Raw genomic sequence first — 24,179 nt, 5'->3', positions numbered from 1 at the left:
CCGGTTGTTCAGTTCATGCCATTTTCTCAACAAATTTCCAAATTGTTTGTTTAATTAAAAGCCCAAAGCATATGTTGCTGACAAGCCTTTCATAACATTTTCATTAATCTCACGAGAGATTTTTCTACCAAGAAACATCTCTTCCAGTCTCCATGATCTCTATTTCTTTTTAAAGTGTACTCAGTTCACTTAAAAAATTCTAATTTCCAACTGATTTTCTCAGATGTGTTTATTTTCTAACTGGTTTGATAACCAGTCTCAATAGAATTTGCTGGTTTGATCTTCTCTGATAAAGAAATTTGCACAATTGATAGTATGGACATTTCATAAACAGAACACAAATAGACGAGTACACAACCTCTTGGTGCAGAGAATTTCAAAGCTGCTGAGAAGTTTTGAAGAAGGGGAGAATATATCTGTTTGAGATATATTCTGAATACATAGAGAAGGGGAAGGGGAGTATATCTGTTTCACTCTTGAAAGTTTCAAATTCACAAAAAGAAAACATTACCTGAAAGTTCAAGATAAATTAAATTGAACAACCTGTCCAAAGCCTCTTTCAGCTCCTGAGACCAACAAGCTCTGCAACAGTAAAGCCCCTTCTACTGCCTTTACCATGCAAAGGCTGCTTTTAGCATTTTAGAAGGCAGGCTGGAATATTTTGCATAGCTTAGAATTTTTTTAAAAATATTTTTGAGTCTAAATGCAAATTTCTTATGAAGAATATTACCATGTCATTTTCTTGCAGGGAAATCCCATAGTGAAATTATTCAACTTACTCAAAGACTGCAGTCCACTGCCCGAGTTTCCTGCTTTGCCCTTGCTGCCATGCAAGAATTGCTGGGCTGGGCTCAGAGGTGAGATAACAATGGACAACCAGGGGAGTCCAGAGAACACCCCAGCCTGGGATGAATGCCAACCTGGTCCAAAAAGCAAATGTGTTAAACTCCCCCAATTACCAGGTTAAGTGGGGAGAAAAACTTTCCATGTCTCTGACTCACATCCCAATCTACTCCTAGCGAATGAGACAGATTCTGTTTTTACACAACAGGAGTCTAATTTGGAACAGGCAATTGAACAAAAGGCAGTTGACAATTATGCGATTAACAGAAAATGTGACTTACCTAATTCATAACAAAAAAAGTGAAGTAAAAGAAGCAAGGAGTGGCTGGTGGCCCCATGTAGCACTGGCCTTTTAATACTCATGAGATGCTTTATTAAAAACTCTACAAAATAAACCTTTTAAAATAAGATCAATTGGATGTGTTCTGTTCAGTTGAGGGATACTTAATTTTATAAAAGTAGATCTTCTTGCACATTTTGTGAAGGAGATTTAAACACTTCTGTTAATATTTTGCCAAGACTTTTTTTCCTTTATTGAGAAAGAAACAGGACATGAGTCCAAGAGGAGATGCCAGGTAAAACACAGAACACAGAACCCTTAGAAGGAAATAAAGTGATCCTATGGGTCTAGAAAAAGAAAAGGACCCAGTCCTTTGTTCACAGTGTAGCTAAATGACATAGATGTCACATCATTCACTGTTTGTTTGGAAAGTAATAAGGCCACAGAAAAAGCTGGAGCAGCATGAACTTTTTTTCCTTTAGGGCTGACTACATTAACATACTTACTGAAGGAAGGGACAGTAATGATCCAGTCAGTACTTATCAGGACAAAATTAGTAATGATAAATAATCCCAGTGGTTTAAAAGTAAGGAGCTCCAGTTCTAGCAAAAGTCCTGGTAATGCCTTGGTTTAAAGTCAGAGCAAAATCTCTGTGTGTAACCCTCCAGCTTAGTACAAAAAAAAAACCAAAACAAAAACAAAAATCACCACCCCCACCCAAACAAAATAATAAAAAACAAACAAACAAATCTAGAAATCTGAACCAGGACCAACTTTTAGCGTTCAGTGTCCAGATATCAGTGTTTAGATACTGGAGATCTCTGTACAATGCTGAAGAATCGATCAACAGGAGAACTGTTGAGAAAGGTTAAAAACCCCGGTAAATTATAAACTGTAGGGTTCCCCCCTCCCTCCCCAAAGTTTTAATGATGTAGAAGCTGCATAATAATCTCCCTGTGAACCATAAACATAATAAAAGCTGAGGCCATTTCTAACATAATCTCTATCAGCAAGATGCCAGAGCTTTTCCAGATTTCCTAACGGGTCCCTGCTAATTCCATGCCAAAACTAGCAGTGGATTTCTTCCTTTTAATCTCCACTAATGCCTTATTCGATTATTGTCACTGCTCTCCGACCGCGCACCGTCCCCTCAAACCCTAATTCCCGCGCTGGCACAGTCAGATGAGGCTGCCCGGCGGTGGCGGATCCAGGGGACACGCTCGGACACCCCGCACGTCCCCGCCGCGGGCAGAGGCCGGCCCAGCACGGCGGGGCCGGGGCTGAGCCAGCCGGGGCTGAGCCAGCCGGGCTCTGCCGCAGCCTCACCCCGCCGAGCCCCGGGCCCGGGGCAAGGATGAGCTCCGACACTGGCTCCAGCTGACGGGTCTGAGAGCACCTGAGCGTCCCCGCACACACCTGCGGCATGGCTCTGCTGCTCGCCTGGGCATGTGTCGCTGTGAGGTGAGTGGGAGCCCTGCGGCTCCGGGCGGGCAGCGGGGCTGAGGGGGCCCTGCCCGGGCCCGGGCCGCGGGGCTGAGCGGGGCTCGCCTCTGCCCGCAGCGTGGGGACGGCGCTGGCGGACCAGGGCGACGGCGCGGACCTCTATTCGGAAAACATCACTCGGATCCTCGACAAGTTGTTGGACGGCTACGACAACAGGCTCCGGCCGGGATTTGGAGGTAGCGGGGCAGCCCCGTCCCTCGGGCAGGCGGCGGGTGGGGAAGGGCGAGCGGCGGCGCTCGGGCCCCCCGGGCAGCAGCGGCCCGGCCCGCGGCCGGGGCAGGAGGGGGGCAGTGGGACCCCAAAGCGCCGGCAGAGCCGCAGAGTTCCCGTTCCCCGCAATCCCCGGCTCTTGCGGGATGTCTCCGCTGCCCTCGAAGCGGGCAGCCCCGGCCCCGCTCCTCTGCCAGCCCCTCTCTGTCCCGCAGGCGCCGTGACAGAAGTCAAGACGGACATCTACGTGACCAGCTTCGGGCCGGTGTCCGACGTGGAGATGGTGAGGGCCCCGCTGGCCGCCCCTGCTCTGTTTTCCCGGGATTCATTACGGTGGCATCTGAGTTGACCGTCATTAAAGCAGATTACGAGGCTTAATCTCTTTGACAATCTCTAGGGCCCAGTAGAGCAGTTCGGCCAGAGCTGCATACAGCTATTTCCCGGCCGCGCAGGGGGCTGGGCGCACACAGCCTCAGGTGAGGTCAAAGATGCCTCTTTAACGCTGTGGAGAGGATGGAGAGCAGCCTGTCCCGTAGCAGCTTTGCCTGGCAGGAGGCAGCCGAATGAGCAGCTCAGGGGAATGGTGCCATTGCCCCTGGTCATGCTGGGTGCCCCAAACTCAGGCAGCTGCAGACTTGGGTGAGCTCTGGCAACTACAGCAGTAGCCCCCAGGAACAGGTTAAGTCATGGAAGTGAGGATGGCATTGCTGTTTTCTTTCTAGAGATTGACTTGGGCTCCTATTTTTGCCCTTATGCACTCCTCTAACACCAGTTCACCTGAGCCTGCAGTCCAGTTTGCAGGCCAGGAACTGTGGGCTCCAAGTACTACCAAAAATTTTCCCCTGCTCTTCATCAGTCTGAGAAGGCATAACCTTGCATTCTTACAAAATTTTCCCTTGGTCAGGTTTAGCTCTGTTTCCTAAGCAACTTCTGCAGAGAGCTCTTTTCTGAAGACTTGTGAAAATATTACTAAGAATTCTTGGAAAAATAGTCCCATTAATTAATATTAACTTGACACCATAATCCTACTGTGATGTGACTCAGATCAGTCCTTACTTTGTGAATATCCAAAGGAAGCTGAAGAAGAGTCACCAAGGGTATAGTTTTGTTTCTCTTTGGCAATCAAACATTGATAGTTTGGTCTTGCACTTTGAAAAGTAGGCATTTGTATTTCCTTAGTCCTAAGTCACTTTGAATTAAATAATTTTCTATGAGAGTACAATGAGGGTTGGTTTTTTCCTTATTCATGTCAAATTATCTGTTCACTAATTCAGTTGTAAGTATTCTTCAAATAATAAGAAAATAAGATATGTTTTAAATGGATGACTTTTTTTAGTAACTACTTAATGATAATAGGATTGAGTGTTTAAGCATTAAAAGAAATGCCATTGACATGTGTGTTAGGTTGTCTCATGGAGTTACTGTCCCCACAGCCTCTTGGGGCTGCTGACCCCCACACAGAAGTCAACCCCTGTTTATTTTCCACAGGAATACACAATGGATGTCTTCTTTCGTCAGACGTGGACTGATGAGAGGTTGAAGTTTAGTGGGCCAACTGAGATTTTGAGACTGAACAATTTAATGGTCAGTAAAATTTGGACACCAGACACATTTTTTAGAAACGGAAAAAAATCAATTGCTCACAATATGACAACTCCCAACAAACTTTTCAGAATTATGCAGAATGGAACTATTCTTTACACAATGAGGTGAGAGCTTGTTCTTTTGCTTTTGATTGACCTATAGTTTTGATTCTATCAGCATTTTCCTATGTGCCATATCTTTTCATGATGTACAACTGTATGTTCTAGACTGACCATTAATGCTGATTGTCCAATGCGGTTGGTGAACTTCCCAATGGATGGACATGCTTGTCCACTCAAATTTGGAAGCTGTAAGTTTTTCTGTATCTTTCAGTTTCTTAAAGTAACACTTTTGGTCAGAAGGTCAGAAGATCCTCAGGTATTATTTAGTGACATAGCTGAAATTTTAAGTTGTATTTTTATACTAGAATATTACTTTTTTCCTGAGACTCAGACCATTGATATGGACATGGGTTTATTCACTGGAGGGTGACTGTTGAAGTGTGTTATATTGTTTATTATTTTTACACTTCTGGTAGTCAGAGTTGGTCCTTCAACAAATCATAAAACCTCTGCTACATTTACTATATTACTGATAATTTTGAAAGTATATAGTCTGTGGTAATCAATTTTGAAAATATTTAGTTGAGCTGTGGTAATCCATGTGTATGTTTTATGGAAAATTAAGAAGCGAAAGGTAGTTCCTCTCAGGTCCCACCCCAGCCATTCTCTTATTGTTGCTTTTTAAAAAATTTTTGTCATTAATGAGGTTAGGAACTTACTGGAGTAGGATGCTTGTTTCTGTAGGCATTTGAGCTACGAAAAGGGATTATTCTATTTATTTTTTCAGTTGCTTATAAAATACATAATTAGTGACGGTAATTTCCCCCTCTGTTACTCAGATGCTTATCCAAAAAGTGAAATAATTTATACTTGGAAAAAAGGACCATTGCATTCAGTAGAAGTACCACAGGAGTCTTCCAGTCTGCTCCAGTATGACCTCATAGGACAAACTGTATCTAGTGAAACAATTAAATCTAACACAGGTAAGATGGAGCCATGTGGAAACTGCTGGTATTGTGACACATCTTGATAATAAATTACAGGTTTTTTTCATATAGAATAAAATTATCTTTTGCCATTTTAAAAAGTAAAACCTTTGGACAGACTCTTAAAAGACAGCTTTTCAATACAGTCCAATCAAACACAGAATTTTTCATGAGATTCTTAAGAATTCCCACTGCCTCTCCACCCCAGTAAAAACAATACATAAAATAAATATTATTCTGCTCTGTTTCCATAAGGTCACTTTACCTTTTTTTAAGCAGCTTATTTTTATAATGCACTAGGAGGTCTGTGATTTCATCAGAACATATTATCTTGGGTTTAAGCCAATAATGTTCACTCACATATTGCCAGAATAATGCTGACATACTTGTCTCTTAACAGGTGAATATGTAATCATGACAGTTTATTTCCACTTGCAAAGGAAGATGGGCTACTTCATGATACAGATATACACTCCTTGCATTATGACAGTCATTCTTTCTCAGGTGTCTTTCTGGATTAACAAGGAGTCTGTTCCAGCCAGGACAGTTTTTGGTATGCTGCATTAAGGTCTTTGAAGAGCTCAGCATCACATCTACCATTCTTTCATTCCTTTCATTACTTGTTTGTTTTAGGCGAATATTCGCTCCAGCTGCTCTATTTCCATCTGCAAAGGAAAATAGGCTACTATCTCATTCAGACATACATTCCATGCATCATGACTGTAGTCTTGTCTCAAGTTGTGTTTTGGATCAACAAAGAGTCTGTTCCAGCAAGAACCGTGGCTGGTATTTGTGTTTTTCCTTTTGTCATTCATTTCATTCACTGTATTGAATCCATTGTATCAATCAGATGCTGTAATCCAGGGGGGATTAGGAAAGGCAGCTAGTAGGTTTCAGTCAGCAAAAGTAAATACTAAAGTGAAACCAAATGATAGTCAGTCTGCCAAGGAGGGTCAACATTCTTGACTCAGAATGTTTGGTTAGCCAGACTTGTTTGTTACTATTTTCAATATATCTTTGTATGCAGGAAGGGTCAATTTCAAAGTAAATGGCAACCTCTTCATTCTTTAAAGAGGAGTTTTGTCCTATGGATTTATTGTCTTGTGAAACCAATATGAGTTTAAGCTGTAAAGGAAAAAAAAAATCACATGGAACAGAGTTGTTATCTGACATGTAGCTCATCTAACTCTCATTATAGAGTACTCTCTTCTCCTTGGCTCCAAAGATACCTAAACCTAAGATACCTAATAAAGGCTTTAGATGGACAAAAATCAGTGAGATGAATAATGTCCCTAGCACAGGCTGAAGTTATAATGAGAAAGATGTATCCGTACTGCATGGCAGGGCATTTTCTTTTTCTTTCCAGTGGTTTGAATTAATGCTCTCAAAGTTTTGAGTCTCCTGATCCATATATAAATAGGAGGTTTATACTCCAGATGTGATGCTACCTGATTTGGCCTCATTTTGCATCTCTGGACTGAAGGGTACATCCTCTACAGTTTGAGTAAAACATACTTGCAACATAGTGGGCATGGAAGGTAACTGTACATGCTTGAAGAGATGTGAAAGTAGGTCTGAAGCCAATTTGGTAATAATTATATAAATACCCCAAACACACTGGATAACTGCTCTTAAGTGTTTTACTGAAGAGTAACATGGACTTGAGAAAACACTTTATAAAAAGAGCAAAATAAACACCTTTCTGTATTGTGGAAAATAGTGATGTTAACGTTTTAAAAGAATATTTCAATCCTTATTCCATTTAACCCAGGGCAGAGTCTGAATTTGTAATCCTGACTCGTTCAAAATCCCATGGATTCTTAATACCTTCATCTAAGGAAAAGAGGGCAAATTCCTTATGACAAAAAAAAAGACTTCCAGTCTTTTTAAGTGAAAAAAAAGGTTTTAAAATGGAGAAGGTTCAAAATACATTATATTGCAAGTAGCTGAATTATAAATTTTCACTTTTACTTGTAAGTCCCAAAGCTGAGTTTGAGAGAAGAGAAATTAATAGTAGAAGAATAACAGTGTGCCCAAACCAGTTTCTCAGCACAAAATAATTTAAGGACTATGTTTACCTCCAAAATGGATGTCAGTTATCAGATTTCAGTGTTTGCATTATGTAACATATTCTTCAAAACTCACTAAGAAGTGCTCAAAATGTAAAGAGAAGGGTAAACAATCAGCAGTTGCACAGTTTACCAGCTGTAATTTGGTATTCAATTTGATAAAGTAGTTTTCCACAGTGCAGAGCATTTCATCAATATTCACTCCACATTGAGAGAATTCTTATCTGTATCTGTGATAGAATAGGAGACCTATTCCTAAGTTAAATTCCTGCTGCAGTATGTTTTTATTCAGACACAGAATATATCAGTTTTGTTACTAACTAGCACATGGGCAGATTCTTATCTAATCACACATCATTTCAAAAAGTTCATTCCGGACCTTTGAAATTGAAATACATCTCAGCATAGTTGTATTCATATTATAAAATGAGTCTGGCAGATTCTGGAAGAAGTAGGGATCCTACATATTTCTATACCCTCTCTTATTTGTATTTCATTAAAACGTGTTAAATAATGACATTGGGACGTAGTTAACCTTAGACAGCTGGCAAGGCACATCATGTGAAAGAGTTGCAGAGAAACTCTGAAAAGAATGTCACCCTGTCTGGATGCTGCAATATGCTATGACACTGCATCCTTTCCTCTGAGCATCACTCACAGCATATTGCTTCATCAACTCAACGTGACCATAACAGTATGACATTATAACATCTTTTACTTCACACCTACCCTTTCCCAACTGCAGACAACAGGACAGGAGGATGTTCTCCACCCTACTGACTTTAAATACCCACAGTTTTTACATTCTAGCAGGCATAATTATATGTAAATATGAGTCATAGAGGCTTGTATGTAAATGATTGAGTTTGTTCTTGCATTTTTTGCTTGTATCAGGCAGCAGTAGGAAGTAAGTATATTTCCTACATTATTAATGCTGTACACTCCAACACAGAAAGAATAAATTCATGAATTCATGTGAAGAACACCATGGGGCCCATGAGCTACATGACCAGATTTGCTCTGTGAAAATAGATAAGCAGCTCTAGAGAAGTAGCTTTTCTCTCCTTCACTATCTGTAACTACAGGCGCTTTCAAATCAAGATACTCTTAGTGAATCTTAAAAAATGTATCCAGTGATTAAAGACAACAGCTCAGGGGACCAGTATGTTATTACTTGAAATGTTTGGATCAGGCTCTGACTGTTTTTAATGTAGAATTTGAGTGATTTAGTAAGGGTTCTGTAAGCCATGGTCTGTCTTGTACAACAACAGGAGAAAGAGAGGATCGCTGTTGGGGAATGACAATATGTGAATCCAGGTTTCTGCCAAACATTCCATTTACTAACCCCCCCAGCAAAATCTCCTTTGTATTTTGAGCCTGGATTTTTTTATAGCCATGTTTATCACAATTCTAAGAAGCGGCACCATGTAGAATGTTATCCTACCTTTCAGTCTGCTCAATGCATTAAGGAAGTTTTTCCAGACCTTTTAGATGTTGAATCCAGTATACATGAGTTATTTAAGGATACAAAGTGCTTAGGAGTCTTGTTGGTTAGCTGGGATGTAGGACAACAGCTAAAATCAAAAAGGGTGTTGTGCTTTGTGTTTTCATATATGTGAATTTAAGAGTGGCAGGGCTGAAGCAAAGTTCTAATTCCCCCCATTTCCTTCTCTTGTGTTGAAGGCATCACCACAGTTCTCACAATGACCACCTTAAGCATCAGTGCTCGCCATTCCCTGCCCAAGGTGTCCTATGCCACCGCCATGGATTGGTTCATAGCCGTGTGCTTTGCCTTTGTCTTCTCTGCACTTATTGAGTTTGCAGCTGTCAACTACTTCACCAATCTCCAGACTCAGAGAGCGATGAGGAAGGCAGCCAGGGCAGCAGCTCTGGCAGCAGCACTATCAGCAGCAACTGTACCGGCAGAGGACGAGATTGTCTCGGTAATTGCTTGCTTTTCTGGTAATAAGCATCGTATAGGAACAGGCAGCTGAAACAGTAATGCAGAACAATAGTAAAGTCATCTTAACCTGGAACAGATTATGTAACCAGATTGTGTCTGTTTATCAAAGACATCATTCTGATTCCAGCAAAGGAAAATACTTCATATATTTGTGGTGTTTATTTAAATTCGCGATGTGATTTTCTAGAGATATGTTTATTTGGCAAGATATTTTAGGAAAGCCGTTAGACTGTTCTCCATGATACTTCTCTTGAGCAGTGCTGTAGGCAGTGTGGTCAGGCAGCTGTGGTTCCCAGTAAGTCTGCAGAATCTGTGGGACAGTGTGCAATGGAATGAACACGTGCATTGGCCAGATGATTATGGAACCACTGTAGTATAAGGGTACAGACCATAACTGAGTCATCTGGAAGACAGGTAATTAGCCTTTACATAAATTTGGCATCTGTTACCTTTATAAAATCTGAGTTGGTGGAAGCTTGGGGGGAAAAAATATAAAAGAAGGATTTTAGTACACATGAAAGCCAGGAAGTCTTTCTAGTATCAAAAAAACTGTTTCAGAATTGCTTGCAAATTTTTCTCTGTAAATCTCATACTAAATCATGAATGCTGTCTCACAACATATGTTCATATATTTATCACTGTGGCCTTCCTGTTTCAAAATCAGTTTTACTACAATGATTTCCATTTTTAGGGAAATAACAGAATTTGAACAACATTTTGCAAAACCTCTGAATCCATAATTGAATAAGAGAGTCAATCTAAGAGGTGCCCATACCAAGGCAACACCTTATCCACCATATAGTAATTTTTCCACATTTGCTGATAAATAACAGTTCAAGTTACAACATTCATATACTTTCCAGCTATTAAAATCATAATTGATAAGTTTTGCTGACTCTTTTTGGAGGACAAGCTATCAGAAAAAAAATCCAAGAAGTTCATCTGGTTGTATATGGCATGAAGAAAGTATTGATAGCTACTACATCTTGAAGAGGAACAACAGCTTCGACCTGTCCTTCACACACCTCCTTACTCAAGTTTGAGTTAATCATAAAGAGGTTTGCTAGAAAGGAGAAAACAAAATGAAAAATGCTACTTTTGTTTTCTCTGAAGTCCCTGCTGAGCAATATGAAAACAGTTAGGCTGACTCTGTTCGTGCTGCTGGTGCATTCACAGCCACCGCCACCACCCCCCTCACATTCCCAGTCTCAGGAAAACAACTGTTCCCAAAAATAATCTTCTGCTTCTGCCCAGATAAGCTAAGAACTTCTTCCTGGTGATAGGGCTCCTCCAGATTTGCATGGTCTGTGAATCACAGCAGACCAAGCTAAGAACCAAATGTAAAATTTCAGTTGAACAAATGAATAACAGATAAAGAAAAGACTCAGATTTCTTATCAAGGTCTTCAGCCATAAACAAGCAAAGACCAAACTGGAGGCACGCCTTCCTGTTTTGTAAATATTCACTTGTTAGGTTTTCCAAGCAAAGATGAGGGGGAAAAAAAGCATCTAGGAATAAAATACACACCTAAGAAATACCCTGCAACAATTTGCTCGAGAAAATTATTTACATCAGCTGACATCATACAGATTTAGAAGAGTAGTAAATTCTATGACATTTAGGCCCCAAAGTAAATTCAGTCTCTAACACAGCCCACAATGTCTAAAAAAATTCTGCAGACCTGATCTTGCTCAAAGCAAGACAGTCTTCTTCAAGCCCTGTACGTCCACCACTTTTTTTCTCCCAGGATCAGTTCTCTATGAGAACTGCAGTAATAGAAAGAGCAAACTCAGTGAGGTCATAACAATGTAGGGTACTTGAAACTGAAGGCAAGATGATGTAGTCAAAAAGGCTGCTAGAAGAATTAGCCATTGGATTATAAAGATTCCCTTCCAGAAGGGCATTCTGGGAAAAAGAAGTGATTATGGGATAACAGATTTTAAGAAGGTTTTCTTTTTTCATTCCTTTTTTTTTTCCTTTGGTAGAGATAAGGGGGAAAGAACTTCCGTATGTTGTCACATCAACAGATATGCTGCAGTCAGTATAATATGATGTAATTTCATCTGAAACAGAGCTGAAGTGTCTAATTTGAATGCTAACAGTGTATTTAACACAGGCAGATTGCATGAGTGTATGACCACGTCCTCAGGACTGTCAGTTCACTGAGCCTTGTGCCTCTATAGCTGCATTACTGGGCTAGGGCAGTTATTTTTGAGTAAGGCACACAGCATAATACTCAGTTTCTTAATGTAGATTTAGGAAGTCCTTTCTAATGTCCCAGTTTACTCTTTGTTTCCCTGTATTCCCCAACTTGTTCCAATTGTTTACCTCTAAATCCTTTCAACTCTTTTCCTTCTGGATTTTTTTCTTTTTTTTTTTTCCTTGATTGTTACAGTGCCATATTCTTATTCTTTACCACTTTGGTAATTTATCTTACTCTCCTGCTCTTCTTTTTGTATTTTCTCCTCATTTTCTCTGTCTCTTTTTAAAAAATATTGTTTTCCAAGTTACTAGAAATAAAAGCTTAAGAGCTTAAGAGAGAAATAATGTCCATATTTTAGACATTATTTTTAACAGTCTAGTTTATTTGATTTTAAAAACATATTTTTCTTCTCTCATACCCTGTACTTGGGTGCCTTTTCTTTTCTAATCTATGATTTCTTCTTTTTACTCTTTTAGAAGCATAGTAAAATTTTCCATCTATTTTGTGATTGCAGTATTTTTATGTGTGATTTTTCAATGCATGAAAGTTCTTAGAATTTTAAGTATAGGAGGAAGAGTAGCAAACTGTCAAAAATGCTGTCTTTTGCATTTTTAAAAGTCAGCTGATACTTTTACATGAGGATTTAAAGGTTTTCTTAGTTTCAGACAGTCTCTTTCTAAAACAGAAAGTCAAATGTACTTCAGCATTTTTGTGGCTATATAACTGCCAGTGGAACTCTGCTACCAGGAGCAGCATTAAGAATAAGACACAGACTATATGCTTTTAATGATCTATTATTTTAACTTGCCTGAAGAGGGGACAAAGGCAATCATGGTGGGAATAACCTTAGGATGTCTGAACTAGTATTTTTGTGTGACAGGCAGACCCCATGCAAGAGAGGCCCAGGGAGTCTGCCATAAACGAGTGGTATAAATGAAAATAAAAAAGAGTTAGAAAATAGCCAGTTAGAAACTTTTCCTGCTTGAGTGAGGGCCCAGAATTAAGATATATGCATCTAGAGATTTTTTTTTTTTTTTAATTTCAGGTTAAATGTTTCTTGGAAAAAAAACAACAAAACCATTTAAAATATTATCAAGCAGCCTTCTTTCCCCTTCAGTCTAGTTAATTTTATTTAAAAGTTTGCTTTATTCAAATAAAGTCTCTCAAGCAGGTTTTTATAATGTAGCCAAAAAACCCGTACACTCAGGGAAGAAATATATAAGAGGACTGAATTCTGCTCTACTGTGGAATGAAGTAGGAGAAAATGCTACAGCCACTGAGCTGTGGTGGGCTCAGTACGAGAGACGTGGCTGTGCCCGTGTGCTCAGAGGAGAGCTGAGAGCCCACCAGGCCTGGGCTGGCTCCAGGAAAGCCTCTTCATTTACCTCAGTTAGCTGAGAGCAGAGTTTGGCTTGCTCTCCTCATCAGCTGCAGGCAATCCCTGTGTGAAACACAAAACTGAGGGTGTTCCACTGCAGAGCTCGATGGCAGCAAGCTGAGTGTGCATCTGGACCCTGACACAAACCTGTTCTGACTCGGGTGGTGGCCGGGCTGGTTTTAGCATGTCAGTACCAAACATCTTGTACATACACATATAAAACCATGATGCATTTAGCTTTTACATCCATTTCAAATGTATATTTTCTTTATCAATTGCATTGTTTCCTCTTGATGGTTTTCTTTTCCCAGTCCTGGAAGTTGCAGGGGAAGGGAATTGGTGATACTTTGTGGAGCACACCATTTGCAGTATTGCTTTGTGGGATGGTCAGGGAGTAACCCCATGGATCAAAAGACATCCTTTCCATGTGAGAGGCTGCATGTAAAAGACAAAAGATTACCACCCTGTAACAGCTTGATTACAGTTATGTTCTGAAAGACCTCATGTTTTAACAGGAATCAGCACAGAGCAGTGAAATACCTCTGGGAGAGCTTCCTTCTCCCTCCAGCCTTGTGTTTCAAAACAACACGGCTTGGGCAGGAAAAGATTCTTATTCTCTTTAACAACCCTGGCCAACTGCAGAGCAGCCATATGTCACTGGTATAGAGGATTTTGTTTCCTATAATTATGTCGGAATATATTAAGTATGTTTAATGAGTATCCTGGTGTAACTTCTATCTGGATCATCAACCACCCTTTAGGTATCATCCTACAAACAGCTACATGCTTTAATGTCTTGACTGAAAACATTGAGGCCTAATCCCAGTACTTTTTTTTTTTTTGCAGGAGAGTAGTGGGAACAAAATAAAGTGAATTTAATTATAGGAAAAAAACCATATGGACAGACACTGATAGATTTAAGAGCCAAATGTGGCTTTGAAATTTTAAATCTGTTTAATATAAAAACATATTTTGACAGCAGAGAGGCTCTGTGCCAATTATATGTTTTTTCTGGCATGCTACAAATAAACGTTAGGAAAAAACTCTACCATAGCACATTCCCATTGAAGAGAGAATGACCAGGGTTCCACTCTCTGCTCTCCTTGCTGGATATCTGGTTTATGTGACAGCAATTTTAATGCAATGAGCATTGGGTATTTTTCAGTTGTGCTTCCTGCCTATATAGATCTTTAGATTTTTCCATGCAAAATAAGATAGCTTTGAAATATTAAGGTAACAACCTCTCCCCTTATTCACCTTCACCTGATGTTTTGGGTATATTCTGAGAGAAGTGAATTTCAGTTCCTGGAGGTTAGGAAAGAATTTGAACATGGGTTTCCCATGCTCCAAGTGATTCATTTAACCTAAGCGATTTAACCCTTTTACTAGGGTAAAAAAGGATGAAAACAAGTCTGCATGTTTTTCCTCAGTGTTTCTAGCAAAGGTAACTTAAAATTCCCAAAGAGATGCCTAAAGCTAGAGCTGTTAATGACTTCTAAACTATAGTCAGCTTTTGATTATGCAGGATACTGTTTATATCTATAAACAATACATATTATTTGCAATAGATATTGTTTTAAAATCAGATCCCACAGATAAGACATTCAAAGAAGCATCCAGATTAGGGTACTGGCACTGAGTTCTGGTTCTAGGTTGGTTTGTGTGTGTGTGTTTTGATATAAGGAAAGTTTAGTCTCTTTAATCAAATAAATTATGAAGAAAAGAAATAACACATCATTTTAATCTAAACTTTCAGAATTTATTTTAATGAACGTCTTTTTTACTGCATTGCTAGTAGGAAAAAGAGATGTGAGTAAAAGAGAGATAAGGAAGGACATACAGATATTCATTTGTTTAAAGTTAGCCAGTATCTGGGTTGCATATATAAGAGACTCATGTTACTGTTAGATCATAAACTAAACTGATAGTGAAAATATGCATTTGCAGTACAAAGCAACAGAAAGAGAATTCTACAAGTATGAATTACAGAAACCTCTTGAGGGAAAGAAACATAAGAACAAAGTGCATTCATAAATCACAGTTAGCATGCACCAAAAGAATCAGAAAGAGCATACAAAGAATTCTGATTACTCCAAGGTTATGTATGCTGTCTTTTTTTAGATCTGGAAGGCAAGAAATTTGATGCAAGCCTCCTGAGATAATCTGAGTATAAGCAAATTCTAGTGATGTTGAGGAGAGTTGGGAGAGAGCAGAGCTTTATAGACAGGATGGGAGTGCTTTGTGAGCTTTCCAGGGGATGAGATAGCTTGGCTGCAAAAGCTTAATAGGAAGGCAGACTGTACCTTACAGGCCATCTACACACCAGTGTTTGTCTAGTGCAGTGTGCTGGTGTCCCACACTAAACAGTGAACTGGCAGTCTGGTCTGCTCACTGCCTGCTCATACAGAGCTGCAGGTTTAATTCCCTGATGGGCTGACATTCCCCAGGAGTGCAGGAGTACTCCTCTGAATCAAGGTTCAGTAACTTCAGAAAATCCATTATTTCCTTACGTCAGTGTGCCGTGCCTCAGGCTGCTTGTTCTTGCTACTTGTGAAACAGTCCTTACTTGAGTCATTGGCTCTGTGAGCTATGCAAAATAGGCTCTTCATTTCCATTTTCTCTCTGTGTTTTGTTAACATTTCATGATGTTATGGTATGTAATCTTTGTCAAAAGGAGAAGTTAAATCTAGATATAATAGACACATTACTGCAGCTGCTGTTCAGAGCAACTGGAATAAGAAATTATATGGTCTCCTCACTGCCTCCTCTTGGTTTAGCAGTGAATCCAATGAAAAATATGATTTGTGGTTCTGGGGCAGCAGTCTGGTCTAAAAACAGTTTCTCTCATACTGAGAAACATCCTCATTACACATCTGAGATAAATTTGGACTTCAAATTCCATATTCTGAGTAGGGATTTAGAAGAAAATAGACTTGACTCTGGGTTCACTGTTATGGGGACACAAGACTATTAAAGACAGTGTAAAGAACTACTCAGGGTTTTTCTTGAGATGAAATCACATTGAGATAATCCTCCTACTTTAGCAATCTTCCTTCTGTAGGAATGGGAATTAGTAAATATAAATAAAATAATGACTAGGATTACACTTTTCCAAGTGCCTATTCAAATGATCACAAAGACTTTACTACCTCCACATTCTAAATATGTTCAGTACTAAACATCATCCAAATATCATATGCTGCATCTGTTTCACATCCTATTAACTCCAGCACCTCAGCACTGTAATTCCTGATTCATGCTTGAATAATCCAGAGTAGAATTTGACCCACCTTGTACCAGAATATTGCAGATGAAAAGGGCTAAGATTCACCTTAACACTTGTATTTTTAGGAACCACATAGTCTCCACAAAAGGTCAAGTTATTCCACAGTAAATTGAAAACCAAGATACCTTAGAACTTTGTACAGTTCTGTTCAAAGCAGGGCATGCAGGCAAAATGGAATAGAACTTGAGTGAAAGCAGGAAGGCAGGCTCAGCCAGCCAGTCTGTTTATATAGAGTGGGATTATTATGATGATTAACGCAAGTGGACATGGATAACCCTCTTTCTGCTTCTGTGACACATCTGGAGATCATCCCCCATTTAAATCTGTCTGTTGCTTGCTGTGTTACTGGAAAATACCAAACTGAACATCTGTGCTCCAGATAGGCACGGAGCAGGAATGTCAGAACATGACACCGGCCATACAATGTATAGAGGGCAAATTGGAAGGGGTGATTGGTTGTAGAGAAAGAGAAAGGACAATAGGTAAGGGAAATACATACAGAAAAGAGTATCTTTTTCCTTTTGAAGTAAGATGACATTCTAGTCACCTTTCATTTAGACTAAAATCAGCTGTGAGGAAACCACCCCCCCCTAATTTTAGTTGTATACCAGTCCATTCGTTCATGAGCAGAACTTGGCATCCTGTTGTGGAAATGTCACTTGTTCTGATTCTCTGACAGTAACAATGACTTCTGAAAGGATAATTCCTGTTAAAACTATTTTAAGTCACCCAGCAGACTCCAGTTGTGCTAGGTTTGCCTGTTATCTAGAAATTGTGGCCCGAGAACAAGAGTGGGCAATGTATTTCAGAAAATGCTTCCTTTCCTTTTACTGACTCCGTCATTTATCTGATTGCCTAAAATCTGTTCCCATGCTTAGAAATCCTGCAAGATAAGTCCCAAAAATGCTGACAGCAGGCTACATTTAAGTGAATGGTTGTCATTAAATCACTCCCAATGAATGATTTTGGAAATTGCCTATCTAAAAGCATTTTTCTACCTTAAAATCATCCCAGTGTTAGTCTTCCATTTTATTACAGATGTATGTGCTGTTATATTGGGAGTTATTTACATTTTCCAAGACTCACCTCATCTGTTTCAGTCATTTGGTCATCTCATTCTGCTGACCAAAAGAGTTTTGTGTTCAAATCCCAGAACATTTGTATATATTGTGTGATTTTGTACACAAGATTTTTCATCAATAATCTGGGAAATGAGTTTTATGGACAAAGTTTTAGGCTCAAGCTCCATATTAACAGAACAACACAGTACTGCATCTCAAAACAAACAACAAACAAACAAAGTCACTCTCAGAATCCTTCTGTATTTTCTGAGCTATCAGATGTATCTTACAGCTGCTGCCATGCATCCACTAATGGCCATTGTGGGCTATGGCAGTAGCAGCAAGGTTTTTGAATATTTCCTCTTATTTGACACCACTGTGGAGGTTGGTAATGGATATCCATTAGAGCAGGCTTAGAGCCTGTGATAGATCCTATTCCTAAGTCATTTCTGGAGGGGACAACTCTATTACTTCCACTCTCGTGAAAGTAAAATAATGGCAACGTGGCCCCAAATATAACAGATGTACAAAATTAATATACACGTTATCCTAGGAACTAAGAGATAAGCTCTACATGTCTCTGAGTTCTGGCTGAATTTTCATAAGGGTTTTAACACAGCTTTCTGAAGAGTAATTGGACCTGGCTGTGAATACTGCACAAAATATGGGAGTAATTTGGTTTCATTTCACCATAAATGAAAATAAAAATAGTCCCATTACGGTTAAGTATATTTGTCTTCAGCTATATGCATGGCAGTGCTGGGGGAATTATGAGATATATTTAAAAATGAAATTTCATCCTAGAAAAAAACAAGAGAACAATTCAGCATTCATGTCTGCATCAGCTGTTGAATTAGTCCATTGCCTTTTGTGCTGCAGTTTTGTAGTTCTTGCATGAACTGCTTGAACTGTTCAGTGTTTACCAAACTCATCAATGGGTTCAGCCAGGGAAGACTGCACCTGAGCCAGCCTGTATTGCTGTTTTGTTTAATCTTGATCCATATCTACACAAACTTCAGTCATACCAATCTACTGCAATTTAGATGCACCATTACCTTCTTTTCCTTGTAGCTCCATCTTTTCTTTTTCTCTCCTGGAGCTTCCACTTATCACAATGTTAAAAATAAGAAAAGCACATATTTTTTCATGGCTTTACAACAAAGCTTCAGGCCATAAACATATATATCCTTCTGCATAGATGCGTTACTTTTGTGATTTTCTGAGATTGCACTGTAGCAGAGAAGCAACAATAAAATCAGAAGGTTAAGTTAAAAGGTGAAAAGAAGTCTAAAGATCACAAAACCTAAGACTGTATCCAAATATCACTTTTTTTTCCTCTTCTTTTATCTTTCACAGCATTCTGACTCCAACTCTAACCTGAAGAAGCGAGTAAACTCCATAACATCTCAGGCAGAGCAGTCTCCTGAACACAGCATAATATCAAATACTGCATCCCAGTGTCAACCACTGTCTGTTCCTGCAGCAGCCCCACCACAACCACCAGCTATTGGAGGTGCAAGTAAAATAGACCAGTATTCCAGGATCCTCTTTCCAGTGGCGTTTGCAGGATTCAACCTGGTGTACTGGGTTGTTTATCTTTCAAAAGACACTATGGAAGTGAGTAGAAAATTTTCTGTATACTCGTCTATAATATGTAATATGTTTACTTGGCCAGCATTATTTTGGTTGTTCATTTACTGCAGTTATTCTGCAGCTCAGTTCAGTCCTTTCTGAGTAATAATAGAATGTTTTCTCAAAAAAAAAAAAAAATTCAGTTGTAGCACTCAGTGCAATGCAGAAAGGCTGTTTGAGGAGGGGAAATGTAAACACTTCTCTCTAACCCATGCTGCACTGAGCAGAAAATGCTCTGTAAGGCAGCATAGGATGTCATTCTCAGCAAACAAACTGATCTTAAATCTTCTATTTCTTAACCTGTTCTAAGGAATGGTAGAAATATTTGTTGAGGCAATGAAGTGAAAGAGATAAGAACTTTAATATCCCAAGGTTTTCTCAGTGAGCTAGTAGCATAAGTCTCCCCCAGAAGTTTGTTATATAGTATAAAGGATTAATAACTGCAATATAAAGTTTGTGAATCAAGAGTCCCTATTTCTGTACATTTCAATGAATTTTTCCTTTTCTTTTAATATAACTGTACTGTCTTATGCAGATAAAGCTGAAACGTCTTTACTTAAGTTTGTTTGAATCAAGCAGAGCGTGATTACATCTTTAGATATCCATGAGGTCCAGAAGAGACATGTGCCCTGTAAAATGGGCATGTCTAGAATAATCAGTCAGTTATCAGTCATTAAACTTTAAGTCTTTAATGTTTTAAATCTCTGTTTTCTCCCTTTTTTGCCTAGATAAAGTTAATGGGGTTCTATTTCCTTGGTAAAAAATATATTCATGTGCCTTGTTGCTATAGAGTTTTGGATCTCACTGTACTTTGCAGTCAGTATGATTGGGACGTTTGGTTTATTTAGGACAGCTAGGGAGATAACAATGGTATTTAGATAGCACCAAATGCACAAAGTCCCTACATCAATAAAAACAGAAGCTGGAAATCTGGTACAAGTGGGGATCAGGCTGTACCTTTATATCCTAGATTAAAAGTAAAGCAGGCTGAGGGAAATCTTGTGGGCAGCCAAGAGATGTTGCAGCTCAAAGGAGACAAGACAGTGCTGATCAGCTGGTTGGTGGCACCTCACCTCTGCTGGAAGGCTGCTGCTCTGCCAGACTCTCATTTTTGCTACTCGTATGATCTGGAAAGTGCTGTCTCTCAGAGATGGAGTGTGCTGCCAAGCAGCTTCTGTGGAATTGTGAGGGCAGGAAGGTAGGAGACAGTGTCTCTTACAAATGTTCCTGCAGATGTCTCTCAAGAGGTCACAGCTGCCAACTCCTGGCCACTCCAACCCAGCCCACTGCTAAATTTAGCATTTGTGCCAGAGTTACTGATCCTGCTGCTAAAATATTGACTATGTGTGCAAATTACTTATCTCAGTCAGAGATGGGAGATATTGAAAAAGTTCATGTCTGATCATGACAGCTTCTGTTTAGAGGCCAGCTCCCGAGCTTGCCAAGACTCCAGTGTTTTCATTAAACCATTCACATTCTGGAACTAGAAATATTTGGAACATACTTGCCGTTTCCCTTGGTATGATGAAATATTTACACTAAATCTCGTATATTAATAATAACATTAGAACCAAGCTTTTAAAATACTTGCAAAGTCTAGGACTAAGTGCTGACTATAAATATTTTTAAATGCTACTGTGCAAGCTCACAAACATGCTCAGAAGCTCAGAAATTATGTTCTGTAGTAGCATTAGAGACTGACAGAAATCCAGCAGCAAGACTTAGAAAAGAGAGCAGTATTGACAGCTGGGGTGTTTTGAATTATGAAGAATATTAACAATTATGTAAATTTTGACCAAGCTCTTCTTCCTAAATTACATTTCCCCATTTGTTTACTCAGTTATAACTAATAATAATTGTGATACACACTGCTAGGTTTTTAATTCAAATGTTGTATCATCAGTTGTTACTTGCAACAACCAGGATTCTTTTTGCTTTAAAGATACATTAAATATATCTAAGCTTTTCATTTCAAAGAGAGGAGATGCAAAAGTTAGGTGAACAAAGCATGGCGTGCTTCAAGGGCAGTTAATCTTTGGCTCCCTCAGGCCCAATAGATTTAATGTTGTTACAGTATTATTCACCTTATTCAATTTAAAAAATGCATTTTGTGCATTATTTCAGTTATTTTAGCTTTCTTAAGTTACTTTTTTGAGTTCATGGGATTTTTGTTTAAAAAACAGAAAGAGGAAAAAAATCTAACTAATTAATTGAAATAAACAAATTTCCAGGGCACCAGTTCTTGTAGTGCAGCTTTCTAGAATTTTTATTACTTCAGATTGGAGTGCAGAATATCATTCACCAATTCATGTGCTTAAACCAAACAGCTACCTACTGTCTTTGGAGCTGCACAGAGAATAAATCAGGCATTTCACGAATCTCTTTGTAAAAGCAGATTATTAGCACTAGAATCAAAGGTCATTTTCAACTCCTATCATTATTTTCTGGCCAGACTCCTCCTTTGGCTTTGAAGGAAGAGCAAGAGCAGTTTTTTACTTCATGTTCTGGATTCAGAGCCTCAGCTGGAATGTGCAGCCTTGTTAGTGAAATGACACAGAGTTGCATGAAATGAAGAGCTCTTTTCTAAGCTGTTTGGTACTAGTTCAGTTCACTACTGAGCAATTTTCTTATGGCTTAAATAATGGACCATATGTTACAGAAATGAAAAAGTCATTTTTGTGTCTTGTATCTCATAAGATTTTGGGGACTGAGTACTTTTCAAAGTGCTCCTTGGATAACTTTTTCTTCCCCCTCCATTCAAGAATTTTCTCTTCAGGTTAATAACCTTTTCTCTTACTATAGATGTAAATGAAGATTATGTGAATTACACAGACATTTTCTGATTTGGAAGTTTGTATAAAGAAGAAGGTGTTTTTAATAAATTACACGCCTTTAAACATTTGAATGTTATCATCACAGACTGGTTTGGATTGGAGGGGAGCTTGAAGATCACAGAATTCCACACCCCTCCTGTAGCAGGGACACTTTGCACTAGACCAGCTTGCTCCAAGTCCAGTACAATCTGATCCTGAAAACTTCCAGGCATGGAGCATCCACAGCTTCTCTGAGTAACCTGTGCCAGGCCTCCCCATCCTCACAGGGAGGGGCAGCCAGGACTGGACAGACAACAGAGGTATCTTAGACTGAACTCTGCATTTGTACTTCCACACCTACTGCACCAAGTCAAGCTTTGCAAAACAGGAGGCTTAGTAGAAAATTTTAATTGCAAGATTAATATTTTCTATATTTTAAATCAAAAGCAGCACCATTCTCTGAAGAAAAAAATGAAAAAAAAAAATCCAGGTTAAATTAAGTAATTCACCTGAATTCTTTTTGTACATGGATTGGGATAACATTCATCTTCTGGTCTTAATATTTAAATAAAGGGTTCAATTCTCCATTGGAATAAGTGGAAAAACATTCAATAGCAGCCATCCACTATACAACTTGATATATAAGATATTTCAGTGTAAATGGGTTTGCACTGGGGAGTAGCAATAGCATTCCAGAACAAAAATTGTATTGGTCAAAACAAAAAAAATTAAATAATGAACTTCTCTGTCTGCATTTTGTTAAACTGTATATTGGTAGAACCTAATATAACCAAAGGACTACAAAATGTATAAAATGCTAGTTTCTAGACCACAGAAAATGCTGTAGGATATTTGTAAGATAAGCCCCTTTTTCTCTCAAAGGGTTTTATAAGTTAATGCTGACAGGTGCTAACTATAGTGATACCACTGTGCTATTTATACTATGAAAAATAAAGCAGCAGAGTTACTCTAAGAGGACTTACTCCCTCTCTGTGTAAGGTCAATTAAATTAGGTGGAAAGTTTGAAGATGTGGCATCCCCATGGGGGATGGGGGATGGAACAGGCACAATTCCATCGTTCTGTAGGGTACAGTAAAATCTGCCACCCACAAGAAGCTCTACACAATAACAAACAAGACACATTTGTTTAAATTAGACAAATAGAAAACTTTTTGAAAGAAGAGTAAAACTTTCTGACAAATGAGGAATAAGATACTCTAGCTTTTTATTTTGTCATACAGCATATTTTGGCTTTGTTTTCTGCTTTAAATCTTCCTAAGTCCTTGAGCTGAATTCTAATTTATGACAGTGACCTTGGTAGGTGAATTGCACACTTAGTTTATTTTAAAATTTGCTTGATTTAGAATGCAGAGAGTCCCTTTTAAAGAGCTGCAAGTACTACCTTTGCCATATAACTCACAATGAATATGCCACTGCCACATCATCTTATGCATCTTATTTCTAAATTTATCTATCTTAAGTTTTATGTTTACCATTATATTACATTTTCTCATGTAATAAAACATGGAGTGATGGAGTGAATCAAACTAGATAAGGAGATGATGATAAAATTTTGATGATAAATTCAGAAAAAGAAGCAGAGTCCAGCTCTTGTGTTTGGGAGCACAGGAAGATACAAAGTCACTGAATGGACCAAAGTTGCTGAGTCCTGGATATTATTTGGATGCAGAGAACATAGCAGGATGGCAGGAGAAGAGTTGCATAATAAGCCAAAGATGCTAATGATGTCAGGTGGGAAGAAAAAAGAATAGAGAAAGAAACAAGAGCAGGAAAAGTATTTAGCTTCAGTACATTGATACTATAAAGCTTTTAGTGCTTATTGTTACAACATCTTTCAGTTTAAACATTGGAAAAATACAATTCAGGAGGAGCAGTCATTGCCATACATACTTAACAACTGAGCTTTGGTGATCCAGGTAATGAGCATCAAATTCTAAGAGGATTCTCCTTGTAATGCAGTTCTATTTTGAGTTTGCTGAGTTAGAAGTCATGTGGGTTTGTTGGTTAACAATGTTTAACCACCCACAGCTTAAACTTCTCTAAACTTTTCTTCCAGTTTTTTGAACCTTCGGCGATGCATTTTCGAAATGAGCCCCAGTCCAACTGAAGAACAGCTCAAGGTTTCAAGGAAATCACTCAAGGTCACAGAGGATTGCAGAGACTTCAAAGGATTTGTCTGTCCATAGGTGCTCTCAGCTTTCAAGCAGGGAATATTTATATTGGGCATTACCTGGATGCAAACTCTGGACAAATCAAGAGCTGCAAACTGCTTAGGGTTCTTATTT

General features: G+C 38.9%; 1 protein-coding gene across 1 annotated transcript; it reads left to right on the top strand.

The window, feature by feature from the left end:
- Positions 1-657: 657 nt before the first annotated feature.
- Positions 658-24,001, top strand: GABRA6 (gamma-aminobutyric acid type A receptor subunit alpha6). Its single transcript, XM_063413464.1, has 10 exons — positions 658-2,584; positions 2,684-2,802; positions 3,052-3,119; positions 4,325-4,545; positions 4,648-4,730; positions 5,322-5,465; positions 5,869-6,021; positions 9,221-9,480; positions 18,785-19,045; positions 23,951-24,001. Exons 1-10 carry the CDS (start codon positions 2,547-2,549, stop codon positions 23,999-24,001), a joined length of 1,398 nt encoding a protein of 465 aa, XP_063269534.1. The 5' UTR covers positions 658-2,546.
- The last annotated feature ends 178 nt before the right edge of the window (positions 24,002-24,179 follow it).

Source organism: Prinia subflava, chromosome 16, assembly GCF_021018805.1.
Source record: "Prinia subflava isolate CZ2003 ecotype Zambia chromosome 16, Cam_Psub_1.2, whole genome shotgun sequence".
Taxonomy (NCBI): Eukaryota; Metazoa; Chordata; class Aves; order Passeriformes; family Cisticolidae; genus Prinia; species Prinia subflava.
This window is presented reverse-complemented; position numbering and strand designations above follow the sequence as displayed.

What these genes read in the sequence shown, in the direction of transcription:
- GABRA6 (XM_063413464.1), top strand. Translation starts at nt 2,547, where the DNA reads ATGGCTCTGCTGCTCGCCTGGGCATGTGTCGCTGTGAG. An exon ending in GCTCCGGCCGGGATTTGGAG is followed by an intron (nt 2,803 to 3,051) that starts GTAGCGGGGCAG and finishes TCTGTCCCGCAG; the next exon opens with GCGCCGTGACAGAAGTCAAG. An exon ending in AACAATTAAATCTAACACAG is followed by an intron (nt 5,466 to 5,868) that starts GTAAGATGGAGC and finishes GTCTCTTAACAG; the next exon opens with GTGAATATGTAATCATGACA.